This window comes from Strix uralensis, chromosome 1, assembly GCF_047716275.1.
Source record: "Strix uralensis isolate ZFMK-TIS-50842 chromosome 1, bStrUra1, whole genome shotgun sequence".
Lineage (NCBI taxonomy): Eukaryota > Metazoa > Chordata > Aves > Strigiformes > Strigidae > Strix > Strix uralensis.
This window is the reverse complement of record NC_133972.1, coordinates 70988493-71007823: the sequence shown is the minus strand read 5'-3', so window position 1 is coordinate 71007823 and position 19331 is coordinate 70988493. Positions and strand designations below refer to the sequence as shown.

The following is a 19331-nucleotide window of genomic DNA, read 5'->3' as shown; positions in this document are numbered from 1 at the left end:
CTAGTCTAGTGTGAAAGGAAAGTTCATTAATCCTACTCCCAAATTCCTTAACCAGTTTACCATAAATGTACTGCTCTATAAGCATATGTAATACAGCACAGCCATAACAGTGCTTAAAACAGGATTAGACAATACCTCATATTTTCTAACTACTTCTACTTTTACAGAAATACAAATTAACTTTTTTTATAATGTTGAGGGTGATTTTTTTTGTAAAAAATAATTACTTTAACTAGTTTAGGTTTTATGAGTTCAGGCTAGAATATTGTCTAGTCTGTCTAAACTTGGCCATTTTGTGTAATTCTAGTTGTTATTACCTGAACGTGAACCAAAGATGATACGTGTTTTAAGGAGCCTCTTTCAGGGATGGGAAGAACCAAGTAGCTTAACATCATCTTGTTTTAACAATTAAAAATTGGCAGCTGTGTACTCAAACAAACCAAGGATTTTTTGCCCTAGAGAAATTGTTTAGAATCTAGAAAAGAAAAACCCCATGCTACTAAAACCCTGTCTAAGGTTTTCTGCTGTTCCCTAGAAAGAGGGTAGGGCTCTAGGATCAAACTGTACCCGCACACATGTGCATTAAAGCCAACACAGAAATGTGGTTGTCCTCTTTGAATGGTAGAAATCAGAAGTAAGTCTGTGGACATCAGAGAAGTTGTATATGCTTCAAAATTCAGGCAAAATAAGAGAACAGATTTACTTGCCTTTTTTGTATATCAATATTAAAATATTTCAAATAATCTTTAGGGAATAGTGAGCAGAATAGGGTATTTACAATGTGGTGACTGATTTCTTTCCTACCATGCCAGCAGATGTACTTTGTGCATTTGTAGACCACCTTTACCTATCTGCCTGTGTTTAATAAGGAGTTGATGCAAAGCCCATTGAAGTGAATAGGAATTCTTCTGTTGTCTTCTGTGCTCTTTGGATCAGGCTCCAACTTACAATCAATAGAACCTATCACTTAATGCTCTTAAAAGAAGTCCTATGTTAAAAAAAAGAAAGCCTGAAAATCTCTAATAATGGGTGAAAATTTAAGGGCCCAAAAGTTGATGCAGACACAAGTTATAGTTCCCAAAGTAACTGTAAAAGATTATATTACATTAATATGTAAAGGTTAACAGCACATATAATAAACTGAAATACGGTCTGTATTCTACATGTAGTGTGACTGACTTGCAGGGTTTTAAGAATCCTTACTTTGGTTGGTTGGGTTTGCTGATGTTTAAAGCAAAGTTTGTGTTGGTTACAAGGCTTTGGCCAAAGGGATCTGAAGGAGCCCTACCTTCTTGCACCTTGAATAGTGAATAAGTATATTCTGGGTGAATGCACTGTGACTGTTTCTGTCCCCCTTTATGTCAGTACAAAAGAGAAATTTCTCTCCTGGAGTAGTTGTTGTACAGGTAGGTAAGGTCTCTTTGTGCCATTTTGCAGGTCTCTTGAGTTGCTGTACTCTTTCTTGTGGTCTGTAACAAGACAATGACAACACTGCACCATGCATCTCCATGGCAAATTGAATCATTTCAACAATCTTCCATTTTCTGCAAAGTTTTTCACTGAAGTTGGGGGCCTTCTTTATGTGTGCAAAGCTTTCTGTTGCAGCTCTCCATAGATATCCATGACAAAGAGAAAGCATGAAAGCTTCTAGGGCAGAACATTCATCCTCGCTTATCTGGCCTCGGAGACATTAGCTAATCAAGGCACGATACTCCATACAATAGGACAAGTCCTGTAAAGCTACCTCTGTTATCCCAGTGAACATGGAGAGTTATCATTCCCATGACCATTTTACAGGATTTGTTTTCTTCTGACAACAACATCCACAGCCTACCGTGCTATCAACTCCAACAATGAATCTGATGCTGGCTCTGTGTGTTATCGGCTCCCTAATAACTGTCTTTTTTTTTTTTTTTTTTCTTCTTTCCCACCCCATTTGTGAGAATTTGTCCCCTGGAGCTCTTCTCTATCAGGCCCCTGCAGCTGCTGTTATTTTAGATATGGCAGGAAGTAGGTACCGGAAAACAGTGAGAGCTCACAGTGCTCAGAAAAATCTAGAAATTCCTCTGATTTACCCCAGGCTCTGGCTCCAATCAAAGCCAGTTGCAAAGAAAAAAAAAAAGTGAGAGGGGGGCTGTTGGCGGGGGAAAAGGCCCAAGCAGACAACTGTGTCTGGGCTGCGTGTGTCAGGAAGGAGAGTTTCAGCCATCCCCTCCTGCCGGGTACTGGGGAGATGCTCGGCACGGCCGTGCGAGCCGAGGAGCGCTTGGCTGGGAGCAGCGTTCCATGCGGCCGGCACGGCAGAGCTGGGGCCGGCATGTGGGCAGCCCCACGCCAGCAGGCCCTGCGGCGGGCACCCTCCCTCGCCAGCCAAGAAAACCCCCTCTCACCTCCCCGGGGACATGCATTTCTCAAAGCTCATCCATCCCTTTCTTACACTCTCCCTTCTCGTGTCCAGTGTGCGCCTAAAGCAGATCAGCTTACCCAGTCGACCAGCCGTCCGGCTCCCATAAATGCTTTTAGCAGCACTTAGCGAAGGGCGCCAGCCAAAGGCACTGGTCGAAAGTCACTAGAGCAAGAAACTTACATCACTACTACTATTATTATTATTATTATTATTACTGCTATTATTATTATTATCATTTTACAGCTTAGACAGGATACTTCTTAATCTGCTAAGCAAAGACATTTTTAGCCACTTTGAATGCCTTTTAAATCAGGCTCACTCTGGAGATGACTTCTAAAAGAAAAGAAAAAAAGAAGAAATGATAAAGAAAAACACCTCCAAACCTTTCAGTTCGGCAAGCGGTTTAGAAAAAAAGACACCACCACCCCCATACACAAAGACATACACAGAAAAGATACTACCTTTAGAACTGGTTTTAATAAAGAAATCTTCCTCTTTGACACAGCAGATAAGGAGGAAGATGTCCGCCCACAGACATCTCACACCATTAGCAATCTAGTTAACATCTGTAAATGTTTTAGGGAAAGAAATTACACTTTGAGACATTTCTTTTTTAATTACAGGCTCCAGATGAGATTTGTTAGAGCAGGGAAATGTATCCCATAGCGACTGATGTCAATAGCAAGCAGTCCCTAAAGCCAGCCAGGATTGGGAAAGCCATGCTGTTTGCTGCTCTTGGCACTGCTCCCTGCTTTCACAATGTCAAACTTAGAACCGCCTTTATATGCACTTTCCATTTTTTTTTCCACAGTAGCTGTTGCCAGCAAGCTGTAAACTACCGTATATCACTCAGATTTAAGAACCTAAACTTTAAAACAAATTAAACTCTTGTTGACATTGTAATAAAAATCAGAATCGAACTGAACAGCTCAGTAAAACTGCACTTCAATTATTTTATGGATTTAAGATTGTTTTCTAGGATTCCCAGACTCCCAATACAGCAAAGTTATTTCCTCTTGGCAGATGTCTGGAAAAAAAAATTCATTGAATGGATAAAATTATGTGGCAGACACTAGGTTGAAGCCTAAAGGGAGGAAATGGTGTCTCCCCAGCACCTGTAAATATTTGCTCTGTGTCTTGACCAGAAGAGCCTTTCGTCCATGCTTTGAAAAAAAATTTCAAGGTATTTATTTTGTGAGTTTTTAAGAAAATAGAATTTTCATCTGCCAAAACCCGGTTCCTAACTAGGTGTTTATGTGGTTTTGAACAAGAACAGCAAATACGGGTCTGACCCACCCTTCAGAGCCATGTCCAAATGCAGGTAAATGCATGCAGCACATGAATGCTCCCAGTTGCTGGCCCCTGCTTATCTTTCATCTCCCTACTTAGCAGTTAGTGTTGGGTATTCTTTTTTTAATTCTCTTTTTTTTCCTATTCTGTAAAATGGAAACAGAGGTTTCCATCCGATTAATTGCCAGGTTTCCATTCTTTATAATGTTTCCTCTCAAAACAGTTTGGAATGAAAGTATTTCAGAAATGTGTGTAGACGGCAGCTACTGGAGATAATAATTTGTTTCATGTAACTGTTTTACAAAAGGTGTGGTACACGAGAAAGGCTGTTGTGTGGAGCAGACAACAATCAGCTTGTGCAGCCTTTCACCAAAGCCTTTGTTGCGCTTAAATTTTTTTTTCTTTCATCGCATCAGTAAAATGTCCTTTATGTCCCTAAGGCCCCAGCCTAAAAAGTGTTGCTTTCCCAGAGTCTTCAGCAAGAGCTGACTGTTGTTGAGTTGCTCCTGTCACAAGGATGCTTCTTGAAGATTGAGCCAGATGTTGCACATCTGCATGCCCACAGCTAGGTCCCAGGGCCTGCGTGTGTAGTTGTGTGGATTTTCCAAAGCTGCTGTGTTAGGCTCCATGCGTTCACCTCCTGATCCGAATTGGCTGACTTGACCTGATTGAATCTCACGTAGGCAGCCAGTTTTCTTCATTGTAGCATTAATAAATTTTTTAAAGCTACTCTTCAATTACTGTTAAAGTTCTTCCACTCATTTTGGTGCCTGGAGTACCTCTGAAAGTGCAGGCCAAATTCCTACTGGAGTTTGGATGTGCTGCCAGATCACAGCCCGGGCCATGGTAGCACCCTGTCGTTTCTCAGTTATCGAGAAGCAAGGGTTTTGGAGTCCAAGTACTCAAAAGGAGGCAGAAAAGATGTCTGTCGCATATTGCAACTGGTTGTTTGGAAAGTGTAATGCAAACATTTTGAATAAAATTTCAGGTCCTTAAGTGTGTTTGAGAGATGAGTGCTGTATGCTTGTGTTTCTCAAGTGCCTTTTTCCTAGTTCTCTAGTGCTGGGCACAGGTTTGCTGTGCTTCATTCTTGGGGGAGAACAAATTTACTCTCTAGTAGAGAGCACTGATCTTCAGCACGGTTCTTGTGTCAAGCACTGAGCTGCAAGGGGGAAGGTTTCTTCTTCCCTGGGAGCCCAGCTGTGATTCTTACTGAATTTTTGCAGCCATATCTGGTGGGTTTTTTGTTGACATTGCTCTGTCAGTCCAGCCTAAGGAGCCATTCTGCAGCTTAACACAGCATGTGGGAGAGGAGAAAAGAGGAAAAGACATTTTGCCGTGTTTGCAGCTCTGTCACACTGGGACCATGTACAAATAAGAGTATTCTTCCAGCTGCTCTAATCTGAGACGCTTGCTATAGGCAGTTTTAGCATCCGAGGAGTACTGGAGTCCAAGAACTGTCTGGACAGGGTGGTTTTCACAGCTACGTCTTCTGTGCCGGGAAGAGCACACCTAATAACACCCAGCTGGTAGTTTCCCCACCGTGGCCCAGCTTGCATTGATATGTCTCCAGTGTGGCTCCACTGAATCAGCCTTTGGATCAAACCTTTCCAGCCAAACTGGATGGGAGTTTTGTCATGAAAAGGTCTTTACCTAGTGTAGTTAGTGTGGTGCAAAACCAACACAAGAGTATCATTAACCACTGCCGGTGCTCTTCTCCAAGGAGCAGAGACAGAGAGGACGTGCATTCCTCTTTGAACTGCAGGGTTCCTCGGTAACAGATTCTGCCGTGGTTAAAATAAAATCCTGTGGCATTACGTACAGCTCATGTTATGGTGGTGGCCAGGTCATCATGTCACAAGCAAATTTATTGCATGACGATTTGCCTGCATCATTTTTTTTGCAGGCTGTTTGAAGCCACCAGTGCAGATTGCCAGAGCTAGCCCTGCTTCTGTGCTCACTGCTGTAGATTAGCAGCCGTGTTCCATCACCTAGGGATTTCCCCCAGCTAGCATGACCTTTCCTAGGCTAGCCCCGAAAAGGCTCATAGGTGGATTTCTTTTCCCTTATCAAACGCATTAAAAATTTTATTAACCCTGCCCAGCCTTCTCTTCCATTGAGCAGCATGTGGCCACTCACTGAGTCATCTCATGGCCATTTTATGTGCCTGAGCAAAACCCCTGTACATTAGGGGTTAGCAAACAAAGCTGAGCCTTCACCACAGCCTAGATGGGAGTGTGGCCCAAACAGTGGTCACCCCCCAAAGCAGCACGTGAACACATCATGTATTATATACACAGCAGCATGCGAGTGTTGTCCCTGCCTCAGTGCCCTCAGTGCCAGATGTCCTTGCCTTAGTGCCAGATGATGTGAATAATAGCATTGATCTTTTCTGTTTAGCACACACCTTGAGGTTTGCTGATGAAAAGGGCTATAAAGAGGTGATGATGATGGTGATGTTAATAGGGCAAGTAGGGTCCATTTAAAAAAACAAAAAACCCTCTTTGAGTAGAAAAAAATCAGATAAACCCTGTTTTAACCGATTTCCAGGACACTTTTAGTGTTGAGGCCCAACATTACTCATACTGAAGTCCATCAGACTTTGAGGCTGGTTGAGTGGAAGAAGAGCTGACCTCTTGGCCGTTCTCTGCTGTGGAAAGAAAAGGGCACTCAGCAAATACTCCTGTGTGACCCAAGGTGCTTCTTTCTTTCTTCCATTCATTATTTCTTTGCTTTATTTGATATGCGCAGCTGCACATGAGCCGTTTTTTTCACAAACAGCAGTGCAAAGTGGCTCATTTTGGAAGATTCCAGATGATCACTAGGGGCCACACTGTTATTACATAAAGTCAATTAAAGAGCATACGTGCACATCCCATTGATTTGATTTAGAACTAACAAAAGCTTCAGTAATGTGCAATTACAAGAAACTTAATGACCCCTTTATATTGAATGCAACTTCTGTGGCACCTAATATGCTTTGATAAATTGCTCATTATGTGTAGTGTTGGAAAAGCTTCTAAAAAGATTAATAATTGTATAATCGATAGAGAAATTTAGTCTTATTGGCTTTTTTTAAACTCTGAAATCAGTAAGTCATAGAGAGTATGGATCCTCTCTTGCTCCCCTTTTTCCTCCTGTACCCCCACAGATATTTTTTTCTGAGGCTAATCTGTCACTTTTCCAGCATGTGAAGAAATCCCTTCTTGTGTTACATGGAAAGGTCTGGCCTGATAGGGATTGCCATGTGAGGTCCAAAGGCTGATGGTGCCAGCTGCCAGCAGAAATCCCTGGTGCAGGGCTGGATGCGTGCACGTGGGATGCTCCTCTGGCAGGGCAGGAGGTCCCCAAGTAGCAGCCTCCAGCATCAGGCTCAGAGCTTTACAGCGTGGTCCAGACCCACTCCCCCTCTCCCATTCACTGCCTCTAAGCTTTGGGAGCTGCCAGCCCTTGGGGCCATCAGGTGGGCTTTAACCTTCCTCTTCTAGCAGTGGGATGCTTCGAGAGCCTCGTGCCTCAAGTGTTGCCCACGCTGCAGTTGACTGCTAGTTGTGAGGTACAGCAAACCTTGTGGGATGGGATCAGAAATATGAGAGTCAAAAGGAAGAAAGGAAGTTTCATTCCTGTTACATTTGGGGGTTAATAAATACCATCAGAGATGTCTGGAGGCTGAAAAACAGGCAAATGCAGAATTGCTTTAAATTTGTTTCGATTTTGAATCCACTGTCATCATGCTTCAGGGCATGATTCATGAGTTTTGAATGCCAGGGTCTGACAGCACTATTTTACTCTTTAGTGCTAAACTGGAAAGTAAAACTGATCACCAGGATCGGTTTGTATTGCTGTATTTCTTATGGTGGGGACAAATTTCTGTTGTCTCTAGCAAAGCAGTGCAATGCTCTTCCTTATTCCTTCCTGACTGGTACCCACAAAGCTTTCAGCAGTACTGACCTCGGGTTTTGGCTGCCTTAGGTAGCATTTGCGTAGTTCTTCTGTCATGTGGAAATTTTGTCTAAAACATAAAATATGTCCGTTTTGTTTCCCTTACAGATGCTCTTAGGAACGTAAACACATAATTTTGGTTAAAATGTGGTTTATTTGTCCATTGCCCAGCCCTACCCTCACGTGTGTGTGTGTGTGTATGTGTGTGTCAAACGTGGCTTGCATTGAACTGGGGCAGATCCTGCACCCCAAACTCCAGCTGCTCCAGGCAAGGTTGGCCTCAGTGAGAGCTACTGAAAATTCCCCTTGACTTCTCTGATTCTTTGGTATAAAAACTAAACCAGGTTGAGTGCAGCCACCCTCAGACTGAGAGTATAAGTGAGCTAAAGTTTAGACCCCAGTGTGTTGGGAATCACTGCGGCTCTGCTGATTCCTGAGCTAATTCCCAGCAGATGGGTAATTCATCCCTGAGCATTTGCAGAGCAAGGGATGCAGGGTGTTCCCAGGATTGCATATGGGAGGGATGAAAAAAATCCAAAACCAGGAGTTTTGGTGCGATTAGATGGGACTCATTTAGTCTGGGCACCTAGTCAAGAACCCCAGTTAAATTACTGCCACACAGGGCTGTCATCACATTACAGTGAGGAACCTTTCCCATTAGCCCTCCACAGCCGCTGTGGGAGATTTCACATTATTTGGAGTTGTTGAGCTGAACAAGGCAGAGGGTAGAGCAGGTAGGAAAATGACTCCATGTTAATGTCTGTCATGCACAACAATACCATACATCATGCCAAGCCGACGTTCGTATGGGAGGATCATGTTTTATTAAAACCTGCTACTTGTTGTCACTCACTTGCTCCACTGTCCTATTCGCTGTCTCCAAAAATAGTGTGCCCTGTGGTGATAGTTTATTATGATTAAACAGATAAAAATAAGTTTAAGGTTTAAACACATCCAGGACACCTGAGGTAATACAAGATCTGACTTCTTTATGGAACATATGAAGTTATATTTTCCATTGCTTCACAAGACTTGTTTTGTTTGGTTTTTAATTCAGTAAGCTTTAATGTGATCTATAGTTTCACATTACAGGCTGGCACCTCAGGAATTTGTATCACTATTTTCTGATTTTTTTTTTCTTATTCACAGGACAATACTTACTAGTTTTGAAAAAATAATTTCTTTAAGACAGCCCTATTTTTTTCAGTGATTTAAGTAATAATTCTATGCTGTTTGATGCAGCTTTCATAATGTCAGAAAGGAGTGCTGCTTATTAGTACTGAGGAAGTAGGTACCCTGATAAAACCTGTAAGATTTTACTCATGTGATGGAGATAATACCAGGAGCTTCATTTCTTTAGTCACTGCCTATATTTAGCCTTTTTTTTTAAATAAAACCTGTACAGGGAGATAAGGGAAAATATTTTTTCCTCCTGTATTTCGGCTTCCTCTGCATTCATTTGCAACTTTGAATTCCTCTTCAGTGATGCTAATATGTGGCATTTCATCTAAACTGAAGGGCATATGAGAGCACAGGAGCCTGATGGAGCAAGATGTGGCATCACTGGTGGAAAAATCCGAGGGCAGTAATTACAGGCAGCAAAGTGAACGTAATACCACGAAGCATTACTACAGGTAGCATGGTGTGAGTGTCAAACTCGTAGACTCACTCCAGCGTTACGTTTCCCTGTCCCTCTTCATATGCTGAATAGTGTCAGCGTGGTCAGAGCTGTACCCAGTGGAGAGGAAAACACAGTCTCCTCTCCACAATGCCCGTGAGCAGTGAGCTGTTGCCAACAGTGGACATTCAGAGCACTTAGGGGTACGTCCACGCTGTGTAATGAGGTATGTGGAGAGATCCCTGACCAGGGTGTCGATGTACTCATACTGATGTAAAGCTTGACCTGAGCTCGTGAATTCTGCTGGAAGGCAAAAATGATAAGCCAAACTGACACAGTTTTGCTTTCAGGACTGCTACTCTTTTATGGAGATTGCTCAAATGTGACACGTAGCTATGCAGTTTGACCAGTGTCAAACATGGTCCAAATGTGGTATCCAAACATGGCACTGCATGAAGCATTACTGTCCAGACATGGCAGAATCCGGGCGCAGTTTCACACAGGCTTTTCACACATGTAGCTCAAAAGATGCAGCTGGTATTACTTGTATTTTCCATGACACATGCACCAGTTGCTTTTGTTCCTTTTCGGCAAGAGAGCATTACGGCATCTGAACCTCCTGCTTCAATTCTGCTCCATGGTAGAGATGATGGTCCCCAGCGGTCACAGGTGGACATGAAGTAACAAGCAAAGGTTGGTTAGTCAGCTGTGGAAAAAAGCTTGATGTGACCCTGAAGGCCTAGATGTCTTGGGACATGCCATGCAACTCTTCCTATTGATAATGAAACCAAAAACTGTCCTGAAGGAACCAAGCTGATGCTGTCACTGTTTACGCAGGAGCAGGGACACTTACACATCCAGTGAATCGCAAGGCATCAGCTCAGTGCAAAAGCTCTCAGCTCTTTTTCTTCAATTCTATCACACCTCTTATAAAAGAGTAGGGCAGAGAGCTGCGAAGCTCATTTGTGGAAGAGAAGCGTGCAGCTGGAAAAGGGTGCAACAATAAGTACAACCTGTGGCTCTGCTACTCGGTTTCCTTGTACAAGCCTTTCTGGGCCACTGCTGAAGTGAATTAGAGTCAGTGGAAAGGCGGTTGTTGACTTCCACAGCCTTCGGTGTTCGATGTGTGGAGAGACAGCGGCTTAACACAGCCAGAAACTGGAACCTTTATGTTACCACTAACAAAGTGAACAGAGATGTTTTCAGAGTGCCATCAATCCCTCCCAAAACTAACACTCCCAAAGTCTACACTCAGCTCTTTATGATTGTGGGTTTGACCATGGCTGTCAGTTCACCTTCTATTTTTTCAGACTCTTGGAAACATGTGTCTTTAGGAGTATGAAGTTTTCCAGTCTCTCATATTTGTAGCCCCAAAATGCTCCCCAGTTGTGGAAATGCCCTGCATGTGCCTTCTCCCCTGCACCACTGACCTTGTAACTTCTTTGATCTGAGTGGGATCAATATCTGAGCTGGAAGGCAGAACTTTGTCTTAGAAGAACAGGTATTTTATTAAAACAAAAGGCCGCAATGTTATTCATATTAGTAGTCAGATCCAAGGAAGGCAGAAATCTGCAGAAATTTAAAGTTTTGCCAGTTGATGGAATCCATGTACAGCCACCAAATGTTAAAAATATTCCATTTCCTATGAAGTTCACATCTATATATGGAACCCGCATTTGTTCAGATATATCTGGTTGTCCTGTTCTGTAGAGGAACCCAAACTGTTGCATCGGTAAGACACTGATTTTGCTAATTAGTAAAGCAAAAATTTCCATTGCAAGGGCATTTTAAAGCAAAATTAAATACAAGAAGAAAAAACTCCTTATTAAACTAAAATGTGGTGTAACAGTTTACCACATCCTGCTACCGTGGCATCTGCTGTTTAGCAAAGGAAAGGTTCCTCTTTCAGACGCCTTGACAGGTAGAGAGGTCACGTGTTACCTGCATTTCTCAGCACTATTATTTTTTTTACTTTCTGTCAGTGGAAAAGCTGAACGTGACAATGGAAAATACCAGTTGAGGGAAGGCATTGTGGGGAACTGTAGGTGTTAGCTATACAGTGGCCCCCCACCTCAAAGCCAGCAGAAAGTGAAAAAAATCTGATGACAAAGGTGCTGTAAATCATTGTACTCAGCTGTTTGATCTGATAGGGATCAACCTGTTGCTTTAAGGGAAGTATTGTGCTAATCTAGGCATTGAAAATTAAACATCTTGCATGCCATTCCAGATCTGCTGCTAAACTGTATGTAGGGCCTCCAGCAAGCCAGGTGATGCTTTGGGTCTCATCTGTTCTGTCTATGAAATGGATCTTTTTGAGTACTCAGGTTATTTTGTTTTAAAAATTAGTGTAAAGCCTTTGCAACCTTTCTTTGAAAAATGTTGTGCTCATTCAAAACACAACTGCTCCTGGAATGGTACTACAGACGTGAATGGACACGTATCCAAGCAGCAGTGGAATCAAAGACGAGCATTTGCTTTAGGAACGAAACTCAAACGCAGGCCAAAATACTGCTTGCGCTGAATACTGCTGTTCTGTGGAGCACACACAATCTTCTTGTAGTAATAGATTTGTAAGCCAAAACTTGAGCATTCAAGACAGGAACCAGCTGACTCTCCTCAAGTATATAATAAATATTTTGTTAGAAAGGTGGGAACTAAGAGAAAAATACCAATTTTCTCTGCACAAGCAATATATCCTACCTCTCTGGAGAGTTCTGCAATGGTCCTACAGGACCGAGTGGAGCCCTGAGGATACTAAGGGGAAGGAGTGTGGTGGATGGTAAAGAAGATGGTGAACAGGGAACAATCAGCTCGTTCACACAACACATGAATGACATTATCGAGAAACAAATTTAAAACAGAAAGGAAATACTTTTTTCACCAGCACATCCTTAAACTGTGGAACCAGTTGCTGCAGGAAACCATGAAGGCCAAAACAGGTTCAGAAGGTTATTAGAAAATGTCGTGGAAGAAAGTTCATCAAAGTTCACTAGAAACAAGGATGCAGACCTCCTCTTGCTCATGAAGCCATCCATCAGAGTAAAGGTGTACTAGAGAAAACATCACTGGAAGTGTGCTTGGTTCCTATGCTCTTTCCCCAAGAATTGGCTACTGTCCATCATGGTAGATGCGACACTGGTACGGATGGACATATAGGAGGCTTCAGCAGGCCCATACTTAAGTAACAGAATTTTTGATTTGCTGTTGGGAAGGTCAATCTTGGGTCAGCCTACAACAAGAATATTTGATGTTTTCTTGCCAAAATAAATAAAAAATCAGTTCTGGGCCAAACAAAACATTCCAAAACATTCCGTTTGATCCAAAATAAAACATTTCCTAACATGCAACAAAAATGTGAATATATTTTGGAGTATTAAAAGAAGCAAATTTTCCAGAAATTTGAAATAAAAAATGTTGATGCTAAAGACATTTAAAACTATTGGAGAAATGTAATCTGTATTTTCATGTTATTTTGGCTGACCTAAAACTGCATTTCCCCACAACAAGTTTTCCCTAAGCTTCTTGGACCTGGAGGGAAAGAGGATTGTCTTCATGGTAGTGCTAGACCATGCAGCTGGAGGTGGCGGGGAGCATCCTTCTAGCCGAACCCAGCAAGCATCACCCAGTGCACTTCTCATGCGCTTGCCACCTGGTTTCCCCCCGTTCGCACCCGCCAGAGGGTTTTCCTTCCAGCCTCAGGTGCCTCGGCGGGCAGTGCGGGAAAGCCCGCTCTCAGCACACTTCCCCTTTCAGCTCTCGTGTTTAGTGCTTTTTGCTAGCAATCTGCCTCTACAAGATCGGCTGCTTTGCCAGATCATGTATTGCCCCACCTGGGCCTTCTGCATGCTCTCTTGTCCCTCTCTGTAGGTTTTTTCCACTGCCTTATTGGGAATTTTTGCATTTTTGATACTGCGGTGGCTAAAACGGAACAAGCAACAGTGAAATAAAGAGATCTGTGTCTGAGCTGCGCTGTCTGTGGGCCACCATGGATGAGAGAGTTGTTGACCGTCCCCTTTGGCCCCATTTGATTGTGAGATCCAGTGGCAGTGGGTGCACCTTGGTTGAGGTTCGGTTGACTCCTGAGTCCACACTGACATTGTCTAGTGACTGTTGTTGAACAGCTGTCAGATGTTGCTATATGAGGATACCAGACTTGACTGCTACTCATCAAAGTCTACCTCTGTTAAGAAAGTAACGTATAATAAAAATGAGCAATAAAGCCAAAGGTCTAATCGGTATCCTGTTGGAGTCACTAACAAAATTATGAGTGATTCCAGCTGGGGGCAGATTGGTTTGTCTGCTGAGAGCTGGAGAGAGTGTGACCGAAGGAACGTGGTGGTCTCATGGGCGGAGCCAAGGCAAGTGGACTCCAAGCTGAAAGGAAAAGTCACGTAATCTCTAGGGTAAGCCATGTGTCCTACAGCACTTGACAGAGGATTCAGCTGAGGGTACCTAGCATGGCTGGAAAGGGCAGCCTCTGCGTGCCTAAGCCAGTTTTGGAGATGGACCTTTGGCTCTTAGACCCTCATATCATCAAGTTGCTTCTGAAATAGTTTTACTAAATGCTTTAATAGGGGAAAGCATTGGCTGGTGGGCTGGAGGATGTTACTTCTGAAAGTTTTATTGAATGAATCAATCAAGACTACCTCAGTGTGTGCTGTAGCAGTAGTCTGAGATTCGCGATATCTGAGTGTTAATCCTGACTGAGATGGGGAGCTCTTTTGCTTTTCCACTTCCCTGTCAAAATCTGTGAAGCACCAGTGATGCTTATGTTCACCATTTTACAGAAGCGGTGTGAAGATTCATTATTTAATGTTTTTAAGCACTAGCTAACTACAAAGACCGAGGACTGCCTTGAGTAGTATCTTAATTTTGTTTGATGTAACAGCAATTTTGAGGGAAAGTTAGCAAAACTGTGACACTGTCTGGCCCATATGAGGATTTGTTTTCATTGTCACACTCTACTACAAGATATCACTGTGTGTTTTTGCTTCATACCCAGTGTTGCTTTGAGAAGTTTATCAAAGAAACTATCTTTACAAAAGCATCATGAAGAATCATACCACAGAAGAAGTGTGCTGTTTGCATTCAAGACAGAGACTCGGTCTCAAAAGCTGTGCCGGGTCTTGCAGCATCTAAGTGGGGTAGCACTTCTTGCTGTGTTTGGATGCATACAGGGCAGTCTTTGCCACAGACCAGGGCTTGCTGCTTGAATTTGTTTCCGCTGTTTGACAATATTAAAGATGTACTCCGTGGCACTCTCGAGAAAGAACTGCTTTGTCTTCACGTCTCATTTCCATACCGCTCTTAGTTTGCTGCCATAAATAGGTAGTTACAAATGCAACTGATATTTCCTTTCTGAAGTATGGTGTGCGTATCCATTGGTAGAAGTGGTTTCGGTGGCCAGGACCTGTGACACAAATCCTGACTGATTCATGTGCTGCAATTACTAAATGGGCAATAGGTCTGCAGAAAAAAAAAACACCCAAAACCCCAAAACCCTACTTGCTTCAGGAAGTTGGTTTTAGACAGGCTTGGTCTTTTCCAGTAAACATGTGAAGTTATCTGGATGGCTGTGAACAGCAGCCCACAAGGAAAGGAAAACACGGGCTTTTCCGTGGTGCTTCCATGACATGGGCACGTGTTTCCCACTCCCAGCAATGTTAGGGAAACTCAGAAGTGGTGATAGCCCTACTGATGGCATTTTGTCTATCTTCATGTAAATCAGGTGGTGGCAGTCGCTGCAGGGAGGTGGGGTGGAAATAAAAGGGATGTTGTGTAGTCCACTGTAGATGGCCTTTGCCAGGTTCAGTCATTTCCTGTCCATCTGCCAAAAATCACAAGCTGATAAATGGACATAATTGGAGTGTGGGAAACTATTGCTTGATGATCTGCAGGGGAGGGGGAAAAGAATGAAAGAAGGCTTGTGAATAAAGAAAACAACACTTTATCAGTGGAGATGCAGCCTGACTGGCTGATGCTGAGATAGCGGACCTTGTTTATTCTTTCCTCTGACTCTTGCCAAGGGTTTTAACTTGCTCATCCCTCCCATCTGTCTGTGCGGATAGGAGCAAAGCCTGCATGTCCATGTGTGTTGGTCACCACAAAAGGAGAGTATGTATTTACATGTGTTACCAGCTCCAGGGAATGGGCAAGCATGCAGCAGTTTCTTCTTTCTTTTTTTCCTAATATCTTCCCACAGTGGAAAAAATCAGCACGTGAAGTCGTATTCTATCTAGGCATTGCAGCTGCAAGTACCCAGGTTCAGTGGCTGGCAGCTTTCTGCCATCAGTAACTACCATGGCTAACATACTTTCCAAACATCTCTTTTTATGGAAGCGGTAGATTATTCTAAGATTTCCTGTGATTCTCTTTGCTTTACATTTCCAAGCCAGTTCTAGACCAAATGAAATGTTTTATCTGTAACTGATTTGAAATGTTAAATATGTTTGATGCGATCAAGGATCCAGGATGCTACTATTCTTGTGATGCCTGGTTTTACATGGTATTTAGCATGTTAATAACCTTGGTTAATCCTGCTCTTTTGCACTGTGATCATCCTGTACAAGCTATCTCGTGATGTTACACTTACTGTTCAGAGCTGTACCGAAGCTATCAAGGAGCGGATGCAAGTTGGGGGGGGCTGTGTACTGAAGAGACCCACCTGCAGCAGTGGGATGCTAATCGATTCCTTTTCTCTTGTCTTCTTTCTCTGCAGTAAATGAAATTATAAGGAATGACCTTTCCAGTACCAATGTCCATTCATAGCTTTCAATACGGGCCTACTATGAAATCCACACACACTTTTGACTTAGCTGGAGTGTCAGCTCGAGTAGAGAGATCCGAATAAACTGAAGACGTTGCCTGGTACCAGTCTGATCTTCCACCTTACTGAATGTCAGGAACTGAAGATTTACCTCTTGCTTACAAAGAAGTAGCTCCTCAACTTCAACTGATGAAACAGCTTCTTTAAAGAAAATCATCTCAAAAGAAAGAGGAGGGAGTACACTCCGAGACGGCGCATTTCATGGGACAAAACTAGGAAACTCAGCAAAATCTGAGTGCTTCTTCCCAGTGCTGATCTTTTTGGCATGGCACCGCTGGAATACAGCCCTGGAAGTGCCTTATTTTACCAGGTTGTGGCATCAGGGCATTTTTAATAAGCTTTGAATTTGCTACCATTAAAAGTGTTGGTAGGTGCAGAAACTATAGAGCTTGCATTCTGGAGAGTGATATTGGAAAAAAGCGTAGGACTCTGCAGCAAAGTAGGGAGAGCAACCCCTACTCCAGTAAGATGTGTTTATGAATTCCAGAATTTCTTCAGCTTTTCCTCTGCTGTAATGTACAGCCTATTGCCTTATTCTCAGTGCATTTCAAAAGCCTCCTGATTTGTCATCATCTCAGCTTTCTTTTGCATATTGTCTTTATTACGTGCTAATGAATCATAGGGTTGTTAGTAGTAGCATGTTAAGATTTTGATTTTAATCTGGCTTCAGTCATAGCACAAGTGAGTTGAATAGCACAAAATAAAAAAGGTTGATGGACAAAAAATTGAAATCTATCTTTTACATGATAGATGAATGTGTATGCATGTACATACATACTAGTATATATGCATATATTTATATATGACAAATAATATAGATGATTGCCTAGTGAGGGCACTGAATTTAGCAATAATTTCAACTTCTGAGAATGCATTTCAGATCCACAACAAATATTTCAGCTACTTCTTTTGAGGGTTTGTTGCACCTAAAGCAGGTATGCATTTTCTTTCCTCATGCAGTTAAGCAAGCACTTTAGATAGGCAAGAAGGATGCATACAAGATACATGTTATTTACCAAATGACGAAATATGAGTTATAGTAACTGTAAATACCAATATGGAAGAGTGTAAAATATTTGTTCAGTTATAATGTTATTATTCCGCAGAAGCCTTATAACTCTCTGCTACATGTATGAAAAAGAATATTACCAAAAAACCACAAAGGTTTAATATGCAGCGCTGTATAGTGTGTTTTCAGATTAGCTAATGTTTCTGGAGCTACAGGTAGGCATGTAGTGTAGCCTTTAACATTGTATTTTTTACAATCAACTGCTTATTATATAACTAGCAACAACCTATTATTTCATATAACCAAAAAATAAAAACAAAACTAGAATAAAATAGCATGACTTAAATTAAAAATGTTTAACATTAATATTGTGCCTTAGGAATCTGTGCCCCCTTCTGGAAATACACCTGAACTACACCTCCGTGTTGGGGTGGCTCCTTAACCCTAATGCAATGACGATTGAACAGGTTTCACAAAAAGGTGAAATCCTCCTAAGCGTTTTAAAACATTATTCTGTATAATTATGTCTTACTTTCTTTAGAAAAAAAATGAAAGCCATATTTGTCACATTTGCACATTACTGTGAAGACATGAGAATATAATATGGCTATATGTACATAATATGCTGTTATTGGTCCTTATAATATAGTCTGTTATTCCTCACCTGTTTAATCCCAGTTATTTACCCTGTATTTAGCATTGTAGACGTTGCATGAAACATTTCTTATAGACTGCCATATGAAAAGTTAAAAAGCTTGACAGATGTCAGCTTGACTTGTAGCTAGAAAATAGATCCAATAAAGCAAAATGTTTTGCTGGAAGCTAGTCTTAGAGTGGTTCATTTTATGTTATCTTGACAAATCTTCCTTTCTCATATAAAATAAGCATTTTTACATTATATACATATATATAAATATATATCTCCATCTCTTCTATTTGAAACTGTTTGCATCCTGCTGCATCTTGCTAATATAACCATCTTAGTATGGAAGTAAAGTCTCTTGTCAACAGACTCTTCTTCATTTCCCCCCTGCATTTAAAGACATTGCTGCCAAGGAGAGAAAATGATATATGATATAATTCTCAGATTTTATTCTCTCAGTATTTCAGAAATGTCAACAAAGTGTGCATGGAGGACTCTCTGGTTATGCCAAAGCATTTTTTAATTCATATACATAAATACCTTGGGTGAGGCTTTTACGATACAGGACGATACACACACACGCACAGATACATCCTCCACCTGTTCACATTTCAGCAGTAATTTTCGCAAGGGTTTCAACTGTATGGTTTGGATATGTTGCACCTCCTTCATCCTTATTTTTATTTTCCTCTTTAAGCTATTTTGGAAAAAACAAACAAACAAACAACCTGTTACTTTTAAGCCTGGATAATGGAAGATTATGCATCTCTTGTATATGTATTCATAAAATAAAAATGAAAGCAGAAATATTTCCCGTATGAGACTGCGATCTTGTTTTTGTATGTGTGTTATGGTTGTTGCTGTCAGTTTATGAAAATGGTTTTCATCAAACCTTTTTGAAAACAAAGCAAAACCAAAAAGCTGCGACGCTCTGAATTTAGAGCGCAGTCCTTATAGGTATGTTCAAAAAGACTTTTGCCAGGCGTGATTATGACTATTTAAAAAAGCCCTCTGGATGAATTTTAAGTGGTGAAACAAACTACCTTATTAATCATGCAGCAAAGTACTTGCATCTGTATATATTGCTTGGACAACAGTTTCTTTTGCTCTCCCTGGCACTATTTCTGAAATGCGTGGGTTGCTAAGGGTAGGCTGTAGGTTGGTGGTCTTCAGTGCGATAGATACAAGAGACATTTTTGCTAGTCTGGAGGCTTTCATAGCCCGGCAAGGGGAGGGCTGCCCACAGACTGGCAGAAGGAGATGGCCTCAATTTTTCTATACCAAAGGCAAGTTAGGAAGTGTATAAGCACAACAGCATGCCTACCACAGCGGTCCAGATTTAGGTAAGCATTTAAACATGTTTCAGAAATTCCTCAAGGAGACACAAATATGCATTTAAGCCATTGTTGAATGAAGACCTTTCTCTGCCTTGGGTTTGTCTTCCTGTGAGCACAGGGTGACACACCCTGCTCACTCTGTCCCACCTGGCTTCCCTGGGGCTGCTACTGAATCCATTGCAATTTAAGGAGAGGCAGATGCTCCAAGCCCATTAAAACTCAGATACGGCCCACCTCTTTAAAGGTCAGTCAAAATGCT

At 41.9% G+C, this 19331-nt stretch overlaps 1 protein-coding gene across 3 annotated transcripts in view; it reads left to right on the top strand.

Annotated features, from left to right (window-relative positions):
• Positions 1-18562, top strand: part of NFATC1 (nuclear factor of activated T cells 1) — a 115719-nt gene extending 97157 nt beyond the window's left edge. For all 3 annotated transcript variants that reach the window (XM_074870525.1, XM_074870497.1, XM_074870507.1), the window contains exon 10: positions 15976-18562. In XM_074870525.1, the coding sequence (XP_074726626.1) occupies positions 15976-15978 (3 nt within the window). In that variant the 3' untranslated portion in view covers positions 15979-18562. The remainder of the gene's footprint in view (positions 1-15975) is intronic.
• Positions 18563-19331: the final 769 nt, after the last annotated feature.